The 15173-nt window shown below is 42.4% G+C and overlaps 1 protein-coding gene across 3 annotated transcripts in view; it reads right to left on the bottom strand.

Moving 5' to 3' along the window:
• Positions 1-516: 516 nt before the first annotated feature.
• LOC127618470 (neurotrophin-7-like) overlaps positions 517-15173 on the bottom strand; it is a 40730-nt gene continuing 26073 nt past the window's right edge. For 2 of the 3 annotated variants that reach the window (XM_052090932.1, XM_052090934.1), the window contains exons 2-3: positions 5555-5667; positions 517-1548 (exon numbers count right to left, since the gene is read on the bottom strand). In XM_052090932.1, the coding sequence (XP_051946892.1) occupies positions 839-1537 (699 nt within the window). In that variant the 5' untranslated portion in view covers positions 1538-1548; positions 5555-5667 and the 3' untranslated portion in view covers positions 517-838. Of the gene's footprint in view, positions 1552-5554; positions 5668-15173 lie in introns of all 3 variants that reach the window. The other variant, XM_052090933.1, reaches the window with a different exon arrangement.

The following is a 15173-nucleotide window of genomic DNA, read 5'->3' as shown; positions in this document are numbered from 1 at the left end:
ACTCGGACAATCCGCATCTGCAATCCGTTTTTCGTCACATGTGCCTGTCGTTGTAGTGGATTATCATAAAGCAGTCACTGTGTGCATGCTTCAAATGCATCCGTATGGGCTCGCAGTCAAAAAAACGGTACTTTTATAGGTACTAAGGGTACAAAACGGAACAGTTAACAGAACCGAGAAAGAACCACTGATTTCAATGGGGATGGTGTCTCACAAGAGATGCGCCATTTTGCTGCGATAAACTCTGACATGGACATGCGTTGAATTTCAGAGAAGTGGAATAGCTTTCAGAAACCCAATTTGCCAATATACTCATGCTTGAGTTCAAACTGATTCAGCATCTTATGCAAATGCTCCATCTGATCTGTGTGTAAGTGGGTAACCTTCAGTCAATGGGAGTTTCTCAATTTTTAATGTCAAATTTGTAAAATGTCTAAATTGTTACAAAAAATAGATATCACTGCAATTATTAAAAGAGAAATAAAGAATTAAAAGAGAAAGCAGTCATGCATTTATATACTGAAGTGAGGTGTTTAATAAATAAGAGCATCAACAACACAACAAAACTTTCTTTATGTATACTGTATATACACACACATATATATATTTATATTCTGACTTTATAAACTATATAAATATGTCATGCAGTCCTCATAACTTAAACGACCAACAATTTACAGAGTGAGGTAGGGTAGGAAGGAAATTGGGTTTCGACATATAGTGTAACAGTTAAGGGGTGGGTTCTCGGACACTGGTGTTGGCAGTAAGGTTGTTGTTATCATTGACAGATGGAAGGGACTTAAGACAGGAGGCTGCACCAGATTGGCAGAGATACCAGTCAATACTTTCCACTCCTCCATGACTTGCGGCTAAGCACGCACACACATGCAGCATTGATTCGGATGAGCCTCCAGGCGATCTGGTTTTTGTAGGATGTTAGCGCCCGCACAAACGTGTGCGTGCTGGTGCAGTAAGAGTTCCAGTGCTTTTTATCGATGCCGTGACAGTTAGAGGTTCCAGCTTTAATCCCACTGGCTCCCTGACCGGGCTTGGAGGAGATGTTGGGCTTAGCCACACGGCAAGTTGTCTCGTAGAAGAGCTGCTTCTTTTCGACGTTGTTGATGCGAACGTGTGGCAGCACTGTGACTTCATTGCCTGCTAGGTCTGTGGCATGGGTCATGTTGACAACCCAGCGCTCCTCGCTGTCGCAAACTGAGTACTCGCCACGATGCAAAAACTCGTTAGCTCTCCGTCGAACACGCGGGTGCCTGGAACCTCCCGTTTCACTTTCCGTAGGGATCACGTCGCTAAAAAGCACACGAGGTGAGTGGTAACGGCGCTTGTTGAAGAGTTTTGGGTCCACGTTTGGGATTAGGTCATTGTAGTGTGAGTTCTGCTTTGTTTGGCCATGAGGCCTGTATGAGTGTTCCGATGCTGCATGCTCATTGGCTGGCCCCTGTGCGTGGGTGTAGCCTTCCATGTTGAGTGCAGCTTGGACGCTGATCAGGAAGAGCAGGACCAGCGTCAACGACCTCATGGGCACTCGTCCTGCTGACAAAGAGACAGTGAAATCAGAATTATAATTTAGGACATTCAGCAATGTAGTTACGTGAGCCAACACACACACACACACACACACACACACACACACACACATGCTGAGTTTCCATCTTTTATGGGGATTTCCATAGACATAATGATTTTTAAACTGTACCAACTTTATATTCTATCCCCTAACCCTAACCCTACCCCTAAACCTAACCCTCACAGAAAACTTTCTGATTTATTACATTTTCAAAAACATAATTTAGTATGATTTATAAGCTGTTTTCCTCATGGGGACTGACAAATTGTCCCCACAATGTCAAAAATGTCTGGATTCACTATCCTTATGGGGACATTTGGTCCCCACAAAGTGATAAATACCCACACACACCCACCCACCCACCCACACACACACACAAATATTTTTGCTGCTTGTTCAGTTTACTACTATAGCAACACAATTCTAGAACTTCATCCATTTAAATTTGTAAAACAGAAATTTACTTAATCCATTTGGGTTGGGACTACATGAATACTTTTTGCTGAAACTGGGCAGGGGGGACTCAAAATATGTTAAAATTAAATGTTATTTATGTGTTCACACTGAGAGAACATGACCATGGCAACATTGCAATCGCGGCTTTCCTTCTTCAGGGAGAAAGCCACTTCATCTGTCCCCTCCGCCGGTCCTTCTACCGACCCGGTTGACACTGAATGCGGTTCAGTGGCTTCAATGGGTTCGGTTCTGCCGGGCAATCCCCCACGGACCGCTCATTCCCCAGAACGCTCGTTTGCTCCCGTCCAGTTCTGGGATGAGACAGGCAGCACGCCTCAGTGCCAGCCTAATGCCTTTTTTGGAGCTTGCGGATGGATGAGATGTTGATCGCTGCATCGGAGAGCGCCTTGGTGAAATCAGATGCCATTGACTTGACTGGTCTAGCACCGCTCACGGCCACGCCCCCGGTCCATTTTTTTCCGAAGGTGCATGATGAGCTGACAAGGTCGTGGGGGACTCCTTTCACTGTCCGAACCCAATCCTTCAGCTCATCTGCTCTCACTACCCTTGATAGCGGGGTGGACGAGAGTTATGCCGCGATACCCCAGGTGGATGAGGCGATTGTGTCACACCTATGCCCGCTGAGTGCCACCACCTGGCAGAGTCGCCTGGCACTCCCTTTGTCTCTGGTGGCCAAAGCCTACAGTGCCGCTGTTCAGGCCGCCTCTGCCCTGCAAGCCATGGCTCTCGTGCAGTAAGTGTCCAGGCATGTCGTGGTTATGACAGATGCCTCCAAGCCAGGCTGTGGCACCGTGTGCAATGGGCACGCAGCTGCCAGCCCCTGGAAAGGACAACGCCTGCATTGGCACATCAACTGCCTCGAGTTGCTGGCAGTACAACTCGCCCTGTGGAGGCTATTGCCGTTGATCCAGGGCAAGCACATGTTGGTCTGGACGGACAACACGGCGACAGTATTAGTGTATATAAACCACCAAGGCACCTTACGCTCTCGTCACATGTCGCAATTCACCCATTATCTCCTCCTCTGGAGCCAGCGGCGACTCAAGTCGCTGTGGGTCACTCACATCCCCGGCAACCTCAACGCCACAGCGGACGTGCTCCCACTGCCCACTCTGATGCGCTCTGGGCTACGCAAATACACGTTATCCCAGTGAGCCTACTTTCACAGAACATGTGCAAGGTCAGGGAGGACGAGGAACAAGTCACCCTCGTGGCACCGTATTGGCCCACCCAGTCTTGGTTCTCGGACCTCACACTCCTCGTGACAGCACCTCCCTGCAAAATTCCCCTGAGGAAGGATCTTTTTTCTCAGGGACGAGTCACCATCTGGAACCCATGCCTGGACCTCTGGAACCTCCACGTTGGGTCCCTGAAAGGGACGCGGAAGACTTAAGTGGTCTACCAGCCCGCAGTTGTAAACACGATTGCTCAGGCCAGGGCTCCTTCCACAAGGCAGCTGTATACCCTGAATTGGCATGTGTTCGCGAACTGGTGCTCTTCCCGTAGTGAAGACCTCCAGAGATGTGCAGTTGGGTCAGTGCTTTCCTTCCTGCAGGAGAAGCTGAAGGTGTATGTAGCTGCTATAGCATTGCACCACGATGCAGTTGAAGGTAAGTCCCTTGGTAAGCATGACTTGATCGTCAGGTTCCTGAGAGGCTGAACCCTCCTAGGCTGCACCTTTTTTCCTCATGGGACCTCTCCATGGTCCTGCTGGGCCTTCGGAGAGCCCCGTTCGAGCACCTAGAGTCAGTCGAGTTAAAGGCTGTCTCATTAAAGACCGCTCTCCTGACCGCGCTCACTTCCAACAAGAGGGTCGGGGACCTGCAAGCATTCACTGTTAGCAAAGTGTGCCTGGAGTTCGGTCCGGAAGACTCTCACGTCATCCTGAGACCCCGACCAGGCTATGTGCACAAGGTTCCCACAACCCCTTTTAGGGATCAGGTGGTGAGCCTGCAAGCGCTGCGCCGGGAGGAGGCAGACCCAGCCTTAACGTTGCTGTGTCCGGTGTGTGCTTTGCGCATCTACTTGGATTGCACGCAGAGCTTTAGATGCTCTGAGCAGCTCTTTGTCTGCATGGGGTGAACAGCGGAAAGGGCCTACCAGGCCTAGGCAAAATTCCACTCGCCTCAGGTGTTTAGGGGCTCCCAAGAGCAACCCCTTGTGTCACTACATCAACACAACTTCTCGTTCCCTCCATAACCGAAACGTTAGATGGTAATTATAATGAATTCTCAGAATTCCAGTGGAAAATATCAAATTAAGTTAGTACAAGCAGTTATAAGACTATAATTGATGCAAAATGTTTGTAAAGAAATAAGAAAAACTTTTATGTTATTGAAATGATGCAATACAATTTTACTTTGGGCTTGTTCCTATCACCCCATAATCTCCTTTATTGTGTGGCCATTCACATAACATGTTCTTGTGCCCAAAACAGCAAGATGAACACAACAGAATAGTGAAGGCAAGGGTCTCGAGATGCGTTCTTGCACTCTGTTTGCCTATTGCATCCATCTTTGGTCGCTGCATCGTGTCTTGCTGCTTTTTCTCGCACATTGTGTGTTCCGTTTTAAGATGGTGTGTCAAGTTGAAAGCAATTCAAAGTGTTTTTGTTGAGATTACATAGTAATTGACATTACGTGATTCATTACATGTATCACAGCAGTTACAAGATCTACAAGCAATTTAAATGTTTTCCAAAACAGATGAGGTTTTTAAGGTTAATTCTCTGTCGAGTTTTAAATCAACAAAACCGACCTCCCTACTCTAAACCTGAATCCTAAATTTAACCGATAGCATCTGAAAAAGCTAACTCAGGATACCCTGGTCCTATGCATCACAAATGCAATGCATTGGTCAACAGTAGTTGATTTTGTTATGCAAATATGAAAATTGTGCTTAATTGTCATGAAAATGATGTCACAAAAGCCAAAAATCTTAATGGTAGTTTATTCAAAATATAATTTCTTAAATGTATTCTTTGTGAGATCCATCCATATGCATTTTTTTTTGAATTGTGAATCACAAAATTACTATTGAACATTAGATGCATTCCATACCAATAAACCTATGTGTGTGTGTGTGTGTGTGTGTGTGTGTGTGTGTGCGCGTACGTGTGAGCGTGTATTTATCACTTTGTGGGGACCAAATGTCCCCATAAGGATAGTAAAACCCGAAATTTTTTACCTTGTGGGGACATTTTGTCGGTCCCCATGAGGAAAACAGCTTATAAATCATACTAAATTATGTTTTTTGAAAATGTAAAAATGTAGAAAGTTTTCTGTGAGGGTTAGGTTTAGGGGTAGGGTTAGGTTTAGGGGATAGAATATAAAGTTTGTACAGTATAAAAACCATTATGTCTATGGAAAGTCCCCATAAAACATGGAAACACAACATGTGTGTGTGTGTGTGTGTGTGTGTGTGTGTGTGTGTGTGTGTGTGTGTGTGTGTGTGCTGTGGTGCAGGCAATGCCTGATATCTTGACTCACTGACCTGTGCAATGTTCCTAGTTGAAGTGAGGGCCCAGTGGGCTGCTAGAGCCAGAGTCCAGTGCAGGCTGACCCCCAAGAGCCTGCCATCAGGACTGGCTTGTGTTTCTTCTTTTTCTGGAAAACACATGCCTCTTTTAGTACATCAACATCTGAGTGAATACTGTAAGTTCCTTGGGCTAAATATATTCCTTCAATTCTGCATATTAATAAATATAATGGAAATGTCAATAAAGGCAATATAATTAATGACAAGTTAGTAATATATATCCTGCAGAGCTTACAAAAGCTGCATAAAAAGGCCTATTTGTCTGTCTCTATTATTGTCATGGATGTACTTACTTCCTTTAACTTAAAGTATGCAATTTAATCACATGCAACATTTTCACCCAGAGCAAAAGTCACTTCATCTGGCTGTAATATTTCACCACCCAAAGTGTCATTTGTGTAATTCCACTAAACGTGTGATATTCTACACTTCATTATGAGACCTCTGCCCCATCTAAAAGCACACACCAGAGAGTGTTTCATTAGACATGTTCCATTAGTGGAGACCTTATGGTTTATGAATTGTTGGTTTAAAAGTAAAAACTGGCACACATGGAGACTTTTAAGACTTTTGATTTAATGAATACACAAGGCATTCATTTAAAAAGCTCAATTACTGACAAACTGTGTTGCCATCAATACAAACACACATATTCTTGGAGAATTCACCACTGTTCTTCTATCTATTTTGGCTGTCTCAATTGCTTCTGTCTCTTTATGCAATCTCAGGCAGACTCTATGTTCAGTAGGGGGCTTTTTGGGGGCCATGACATATGTTGCAGGGCTCCCTGTTCTTCTATTCTAATCTTTTCTATTTGCAAAAGTAATGTTTGGGAATCTAACATTTATATTTAATATTGAAACACTAAAGCTGCATTCATGGAGTTCTCACAGATGTGCGTATTACCCATGCCATGAGCACTGACTCACCCCTGGCCCATACAGACACTGGCTTTTGGACCTGATGCTAATAACTGCTTGGATGGTCCTTTTCCTCTTTGTCCCAGAGAACACAAGTGAACACAAAATGTGGACTCTTCAGACCAAAAAACATGGTTTCACTCTTCTTCTTACCATCTAAGATGAGACAGAGCCCAGAGAAGTCGGCAGCACTTCTGGACAGTGTTGACGTATGGCTTCTGCTTTGCATAGTAAAGTATTAACTTGCATCTGTGGATGCAGCAGCGAGTGGTGTTGACAAACAAAGGTTTACTAAAGTTATCCCAAGCCCATGTTCGCTCTGTATGTTATTATGTTATTTGAATCCAGTAATGATTTGTCAAAAAGTAACTTTGCAGGAGTGAGTGAAGGAAACAGTAAACTCCCAGCTTGTATGTCTACCCCGCATTGGATTATGGACAATTTCAAGTGTACATCAAATGTACACTTGAAATTAGAGTGCATTGTGGGTAAGAATGAGTAAACAAAAGTAGGTAACGAGTGGCTCACTCAGAATTCAGATGCTCCTACAAAATGGTGGACACCCAGAATAGTGCAAAATATCGTGGATAGGGGGCGGTTTCAGACACAGCGCCACTGGGTCTGGCTATTTGATGAGAGAGATAGCTCAGCTACAATAAACGTAATAAGTTTTGGAGAATAAATGGTAAAGAATATAATATTAACTGAGACGAATTCATCTGACCAAATAAACTGCAGAGAACTTTTATTCTGTCTCACAGCATTGAGGAAGATGACGTACAGGTTGACCAATCAGAAGAAAGGGGCTTTTCAGGTCCTCCCATATGTTTGCATCAAAAATGCATCTTTTTTACTTGAACTGGTTAATGCTTTATTTAGATAAGTTAAGACTTATCACGTGAAGAAAATTAAAATACCCATTTTAATATATAACTGAACTCCACTCGCTATGTAATGAGGTCTTGTGACCACAATGTAGCACACTTCTATTTTAAGCGTTTATTGCAGAATAATGCCTACTGTTTTACTTACAATTTTAAAAGAAATTATACTGCCCATATTTTTTTTTTTTTTTGAACTAGGTAGTATACTGTGTAGAAGTGTAGTATGACCTCAGCCTTGGAAAGAGTTTGTTTCACAGCCACCACTAGAGAGCAACAGTGTACATACATACATCTGGAATAAATAGAGGTTGCATGGTTACTACAGGTCTGCCTGGACATGGCAGCAAGACATCAAGTAAACTCTCAAGCAAACAAACAGAATGAGATGGAACAAGCACTAAAATACAATACAGCCACACATACTGAATCTCTTTTGCTCTGTGGATATTGCAGCTGCTGAATCTAGCTCTCAAACTAAAGGCCACACCCTTAGTTTGCATCTGGGGTAGATCTTACTTGTATGATATTGCCCAGATGTCACCTAAAGTTTTGCTTTCAGGTTGAAGTTTGACACACAAGGAGAGGAGACCACTGCCAATACTCCTTTATGTCTGGCATTGGATTGCACTGATTATTTGGTGGTGTTTTCAATAATAGAAAATATCTGTTTAATGTAGTTTGAACAGTGCCAAAATAATATCAACACTAGCTCAGAAAAAGAAAAAAAATCTTGATGTGATAAAATTAGGTAAACATAATGAGTTGGCTGATCTCTCTGTTTGAAAATTGGTTACTACATTTCTGTAAACTAACAAACAGGCATTTTCACCCTGATCTACCACGCAACCTTTAAAGGAATGTTTAGGGTTTAGTTCAACTTTTGCTTTTGCTAAATAAATTGTTACATTATTTGTGCTCCAAATTAAATGAGGAAGTATAGCCACAAGTATAAGTGTTAAGCAGCCTGATCGAATGAAAATTGCATGACTACAAGGTATTACAAGGTTCATTACAAGTATGAGGGCAGTTACAAGGTGAAATGTCCACTGTGTGGCGCTACAACCAAGTTAAAATTTAATTTTCCCTTATCAGGGGTACTTATCACATACAATAACTGCTTAACCACTTGTAGCAGGGCGAAAGGCAGGGCCGGGTCATGATCCTACACACCCGGTCCCGTATTAGGCTAATCAAGCCTCCGTGAGGGATAAAGGTTGACTGCAGAGGATCGTGCGAGAGAGAGAGAGAGAGAGAGAGAGAGAGAGAGAGAGAGAGAGAGAGATAGTTAGTTTACGGACATGTCCGTCATGTGTGTTTTTGTCACACAAGTTTTATATTAAACTATTATTTATATTGACAAGCCAGTTCTCACCTCCTCCTTTCCATTGATCCCTTTACACTGGTGCCGAAGCCCGGGAAGGAGGAGGGATGCCGGTAGCGGAGTCCTCGACACTGCCGTCCATCCAGGGGAGCGCCGCTGCCATCCACTGGGGGAGGGATTAGACCGACCGCCCGGACGTGTTGAACGGCCTCCGTCCGCGAGGCCAGTGGGGACTGGACTCCCCGACTGCCTGGAGCGGTAGGGCCGCTACCAGGGGCGGAGTAGTGTCCCCACGAGTCGCCGAGAACGCGGAGGGGTGTTCTTTCCGCCGTGAGTCTGACTCCGGTCTGCCCGGGAAAAGTGGCTGTCATCTGCCTGAGAAGGTGGAGTAGTGATCGAGGACCATGCGACGGTGTATCGGAGAACCGGCGAGTAGGTTTTTTTTTTCATCTCTCTCTCTCCCCTCTCTCTCTGCCGCTCTTTTAAAATTTACAGTGTTTTTTGGGGGGGTACTATACTGTTACAGGAAGTACCCCCCCAGTTTAATTATTTCTGTTTCCCTCCCCTTGTCCTCTCCCTCATCCAGGTAGACGGGGATGACCTGCCGGCAGACGGGGCTCCCCCAGGGAAAGGGGGGGGGGGTTGTACGTCATGCTGGGGGCTCCCCAGCCTGAGAGAACGAGGGAGGAATGTGGCAGGGCGAAGGGCGGGGCCAGGTCGTGATCCTACACATCCTAACCCTTATTAGGCTAATCAAGCCTCCCGAGAGGGATAAAGGTCGACTGCAGAGGATCGTGCGAGAGAGAGAGATGTCGGTCATGTATGTGTGTTTGTCTTTTGTTTGAGTTTAAAATTAAACTATTATTTATATTGTCAAGCCGGTTCTCACCTCCTCCTTTCCATTGATCCCTTTACACCACTATAGTATGATGCATCATTGGAGAAATTAACAAGCTAGTCACGGATGTTTCCCGAAACCATAGTAGCTATTTCACACATTCATCGTTCGAACCACATTGGTTCAACATCATAGAACTGTCATTACTTTCGTATAATGTTTAATGTGAAAAAGCTGCTGAAGACACGAAATCGCCGTGCACCTTAATGAGACAGATGCCATGCGCCTTAATGGGGTTTTCCTCTACATTAGACTCTGGGGTTCCCCCGATGCACTTAAGCACATACGCACATGCACACTCTTAAAATGCGTGCATTGTATTCAGAAGTGATCATCCCTATGCCCTATTCCTTTCAAAGTCTTTACCATTCACTGTTTTGTGTGCTCCAAAATAACAGAAATTTGGAACTGACATTTTAAGCCATTTTATTGAAATTTCAGTTTGAAGTTATCTCACAACATACCTATTAGGATTATTCTTCCATTGAAGTGCCCTTTGGAGGCTGATTTATCCTATTTGGAACACAGACAAAACGCTACACGTTGGTTAACATGGTCACAGAAGGCGTATTCTCCAACCAAAATCATGTATGAAAGTGCTTTCTCTTAAAAGCCTTAAATCCCTTAAACAACTGCATTCATGTTCATGTTACGTTTCAGAACAACGCTTTCTGTAAAACCCCAGTATAAGTTGTTTTCTTAATTGCATGTAAACGTGACCTAGGTCTTGACTGAATGAAAGATATATGTATGGAATAAAAGATATAGAAGCCTCAGCAAAGTCAAATAATGTCCACACAGCAAACTTTTCGATGCAGTTTGCACAGATTTCTTATAACTACAGTTTCAGGAAACAGCAAATCGTTGAACTATGTTGGTAACCACGGATTTTGTGGTTTTTAAGGTTAATCCTTTAAATGATGCTCTGTTGAATTTTAAATCAACAATACTGACCTCCTTACCCTAAACCTTATACCTAAACCTAACCGATAGTGTCACTAAAAGCAAATGTGAGATAAAAAATATGTGAATGCGTCATTTTGTGTAGCTTCTATGACACTTTCGGCTCACATTTATGGGGAGGCTGTGGCTCAGGTGGTAGAGCAGGTTAGCCAGTAATCACAGGGTTGGTGGTTCAATTCCTGGCCCACACGACTACACATGCTGCCCAAGTTGCTCCAAATGGTAGGCTGGCACCTTGCATGGCAGCTCTGCCATCATTGGTGTGTGTGAGAGTGTGTGTGTGTGTGTGTGAATGGGTGAATTAGTTCACAGTGTAAAGTGCTTTGTTAAAAAAGCTCTATATAAGTACAAACCATTTACGTTTCAACTCGTGCGCTTCAACTCACTGGTGCTTTACACGAACAAGCGTGTAAATATTGATGAGTCTATAATGTAAATGTTCAAATGCCTTTCGAGTCACGCACGTAAGTGTTTAGATGTCATTGAAGACAGCATGGCGAAAAGTGAGTGTTTATGAACTGATGCCCTTTTACTTGTGATTTGTGTGAAAGTGAGTTAAAATAATTGTGTTGTAGCACCTTTAGTGTTCATTTCACCAGGAAACCGCCATGATATGTACAATGTGGCATGTAAATTATTTCGCAATGTGTGAGAACATTTTTGGTATAGTAATGTGATTTTAAGAGACCAGGTTGGTGTTTGGACAGACAACGTTATTAAGTTTTTATATATATAAAATTGATTGATTCATTCATTGATTCAACAAGGTGTTGAAAGCATTCTTTAGAAATGTTGGCCCATATTGATAGGATAGCATCTTGCAGTTGATGGAGATTTGTGGGATGCACATCCAGGGCACGGAGCTCCCGTTCCACCACATCCCAAAGATGCTCTATTGGGTTGAGATCTGGTGACTGTGGGGGCCATTTTAGTACAGTGAACTCATTGTCATGTTCAAGAAACCAATTTGAAATGATTCGAGCTTTGTGACATGGTGCATTATCCTGCTGGAAGTAGCCATCAGAGGATGGGTACATGGTGGCCATAAAGGGATGGACATGGTCAGAATCAATGCTCAGGTAGGCCGTGGCATTTAAACGATGCCCAATTGGCACTAAGGGGCCTAAAGTGTGCCAAGAAAACATCCTCCACACCATTACACCACCACCACCAGCCTGCACAGTGGTAACAAGGCATGATGGATCCATGTTCTCATTCTGTTTATGCCAAATTCTGACTCTACCATCTGAATGTCTCAACAGAAATTGAGACTCATCAGACCAGGCAACATTTTTCCAGTCTTCAACTGTCCAAATTTGGTGAGCTCTTGCAAATTGTAGCCTCTTTTTCCTATTTGTAGTGGAGATGAGTGGTACCCGGTGGGGTCTTCTGCTGTTGTAGCCCATCCGCCTCAAGGTTGTGCGTGTTGTGGCTTCACAAATGCTTTGCTGCATACCTCGGTTGTAACGAGTGGTTATTTCAGGCAAAGTTGCTCTTCTATCAGCTTGAATCAGTCGGCCCATTCTCCTCTGACCTCTAGCATCAACAAGGCATTTTCACCCACAGGACTGCCGCATACTGGATGTTTTTCCTTTTCACACCATTCTTTGTAAACCCTAGAAATGGTTGTGCGTGAAAATCCCAGTAACTGAGCAGATTGTGAAATACTCAGACCGTCCCGTCTGGCACCAACAACCATGCCACGCTCAAAATTGCTTAAATCACCTTTCTTTCCCATTCTGACATTCAGTTTGGAGTTCAGGAGATTGTCTTGACCAGGACCACACCCCTAAATGCATTGAAGCAACTGCCATGTGATTGGTTGATTAGATAATTGCATTAATGAGAAATTGAACAGGTGTTCCTAATAATCCTTTAGGTGAGTGTATATATATATATATATATATATTCAATCTTTCAACTCCTGTCATGACCATGTAAAGCAGGGAATCCCTGTAACTTTACACAATGCATGCAAGGATAAAATAGGAATTACATTGGCAATGGACAACCACAAGTTCTTCCACCTAGAACAGTACTCTTACAGCTCTAAAAAACAACAACCTTACAGTTTTACAGTACTTAAAAGAGTGTTCTTATCCCGTGGACTTCCATTGTAAGTGCATTGCTATAAACATGATTATGGTTTGATTTTACAAATTGAAGAATCGAGTTAAAATTATCGTATGTGTTTTTTTTATTGGAACATTTCTTTAAAAGAGCTGAAAATATTGCCAACTTCTCCCATAATGCTCTTGTAACTGTTTGAAGAAACATACTGCAACAAAGGTTTTGACACTGACCTAAACTGTAGTTTTTACTTGGTTTCCCTGATTATCTGTGCAAATGTTGTTTTCTTGGGAAAAAAAATTGGTTATGATGCTTATTTCAAAATACGTTTCAAAAGTGAGCTGCTGCTTCATGTACCTTTGCATTACATTACCAACTACATTTACAAGCTTGTTCAGATGCAATCAAGTTACGAAGTGTCTGAAATGAGTGTCATTTGTGATGCAAATGAGTCGACACGTGAGCCAAAAGAGTCGTAGAAGCACCACAAAATGAGGTGATTGCTTTAGCAATTTTGTTTTTAATCTTTCATTTGCTCTTTATGATGTGAATGGTTAGGTTTAGGTTTAAGGTTTAGATTAGGGAGGTCGGTTTTGTTGATAGAACATTACTCATTAAAAAAACCTCATCAGTTTGGGAGAAAAAAAACAGCGTTGACTACACCACATTTTGCAAAAATGTCGCCATCTCACATATTCAAAGAAGGGGAATAAAAATGATGAAAGACTTCAAAGAATTGGTGCCTAGTTACAGGACCTAAGATATAGACCTTTCCTTATAAATATATAAATACATTTGAACCTAAAGTCTTGATGTTAATTAAACAAAATGCTATTGACATATTAACTTCCCTTTAATAGGAATTCCTGACATGAATTTGGACAAGTTAAATGCTCCCTCCCACTGAACTACAATAACAGTGTGTTTTTGTACGAGGTTTAATTTATGATTAATAGCATGGGGAAAGCCACAAATGAGCCTCATAAAACAAGACTCTTCCTTCTACTATGAGCAATTTATATCCTTTAATAACCCCAACACTGAAGCAGACGTTGTTCACTTCATTCTCTTTTACGAGCGTAAAGTTTATACCTAAATTAGTGTTTCGGGCATTTTTACATCATACCCCTCCAATAATGCGATTGTTTGTTTTAGCAACACTCAGTTTAATCTGCATTACTCCATTTCATCTGACATTGTTTACATGTACGACTTAAGTAATAGAATATGAGAGATTAACTTGAAATATGAGCCAAAGAACGACTAGTTTAATGACTATTATTATGAATATATCTGCAAGCAACTATGTAGGGGCCATGACTTCGGGCTATAGTTTAGAGATGAGAGGGTTCAAAAGTTACAAGAAAAAGGGAATTAAAGAGAAAATGAGCTGATACAAGTGCTAAAGGAGGCAGGGCAAATCATTTTATAGAGGCTGAATGAGTTTAATATTAATTTCATTTACAGAGCACATTTCTTTGTTTATATTGATGGTTTTGCTGTGCAGATTCACAGGCCCATTTTAGCTGAGCGCATGGGCCACTTTACCTAAACACAGCATAAAAGAGATCCGAATTAACAAAATATGAGCAGCGTGATAAATGTGCATAGACAATTAAATTCTGTTCTAGATGATTTACCCACTTTAGCCGACATCATCCTATTTAATAAAGATCCTGTGGTGTAGTGGGCCAGTGAAATGGCTGAAGGATATTTGAGCTGAATTCATTAGTCTGACTTTGTTAAAGGAATGTTCCGGGTTCAATACAAGTTTAGCTCAATCAAAGCATGTGTGGCATAATGTTGATTAGCACAAAAAAAAGCAAAAATCTTGGTTCTAGTGAGGCACTTACAATGCAAGTGAATGGGGCCAATTGATTAACATTAAAATGCTGACTTTTTCAAAAGTATAGCCACAAGACATAAAGGATATGTGTGTAAACATGATTTTAGTGCGACAAAATCACTTACTAACCTTTTCTGCGTAGTTATAGCCAATTTTACAACTTTACCATGATGATGTAATATCACCAATCCATAAAACGACTATAAAAATGACTATTTACAGCTCAAATAACTGGCTGTGGCTCAGGTGGTAGAGTGGGTCGGCCACTAATCGCAGGGTTGGTGGTTCGATTCCCGGCCCACACAACTCCACATGCTGAAGTGTCCTTGGGCAAGACACTGAACCCCAAGTTGCTCCCAATGGCAGTCTAGCACCTTGCATTGCAGCTCTGCCATCATGTGTGTGTGAATGGGTGAATGAGATGCAGTGTAAAGTGCGCTAAGGTTAAAAAGGCACTATATAAGTGCAGACCATTTACCATTTATAAAATTAGAAGCTTCACGTTTCTGCGTTTAAACCACCCAAAATTGGCCAAGTTCACTTTTATTGTCCCCATACACTATATAAATTTTTTTGTGGTACTCAACATTATGCCAAACATGCTTTCGATTTAGCTTAACTTGTATTGAACACGGAGTATTCCTGTTAAGATATGCTTGGTAAATCGTTTTA

This window comes from Xyrauchen texanus, chromosome 25, assembly GCF_025860055.1.
Source record: "Xyrauchen texanus isolate HMW12.3.18 chromosome 25, RBS_HiC_50CHRs, whole genome shotgun sequence".
Classification (NCBI taxonomy): domain Eukaryota; kingdom Metazoa; phylum Chordata; class Actinopteri; order Cypriniformes; family Catostomidae; genus Xyrauchen; species Xyrauchen texanus.
The sequence above is the reverse complement of the archived record's forward strand: the minus strand, read 5'-3'. Positions and strand labels throughout refer to the sequence as shown.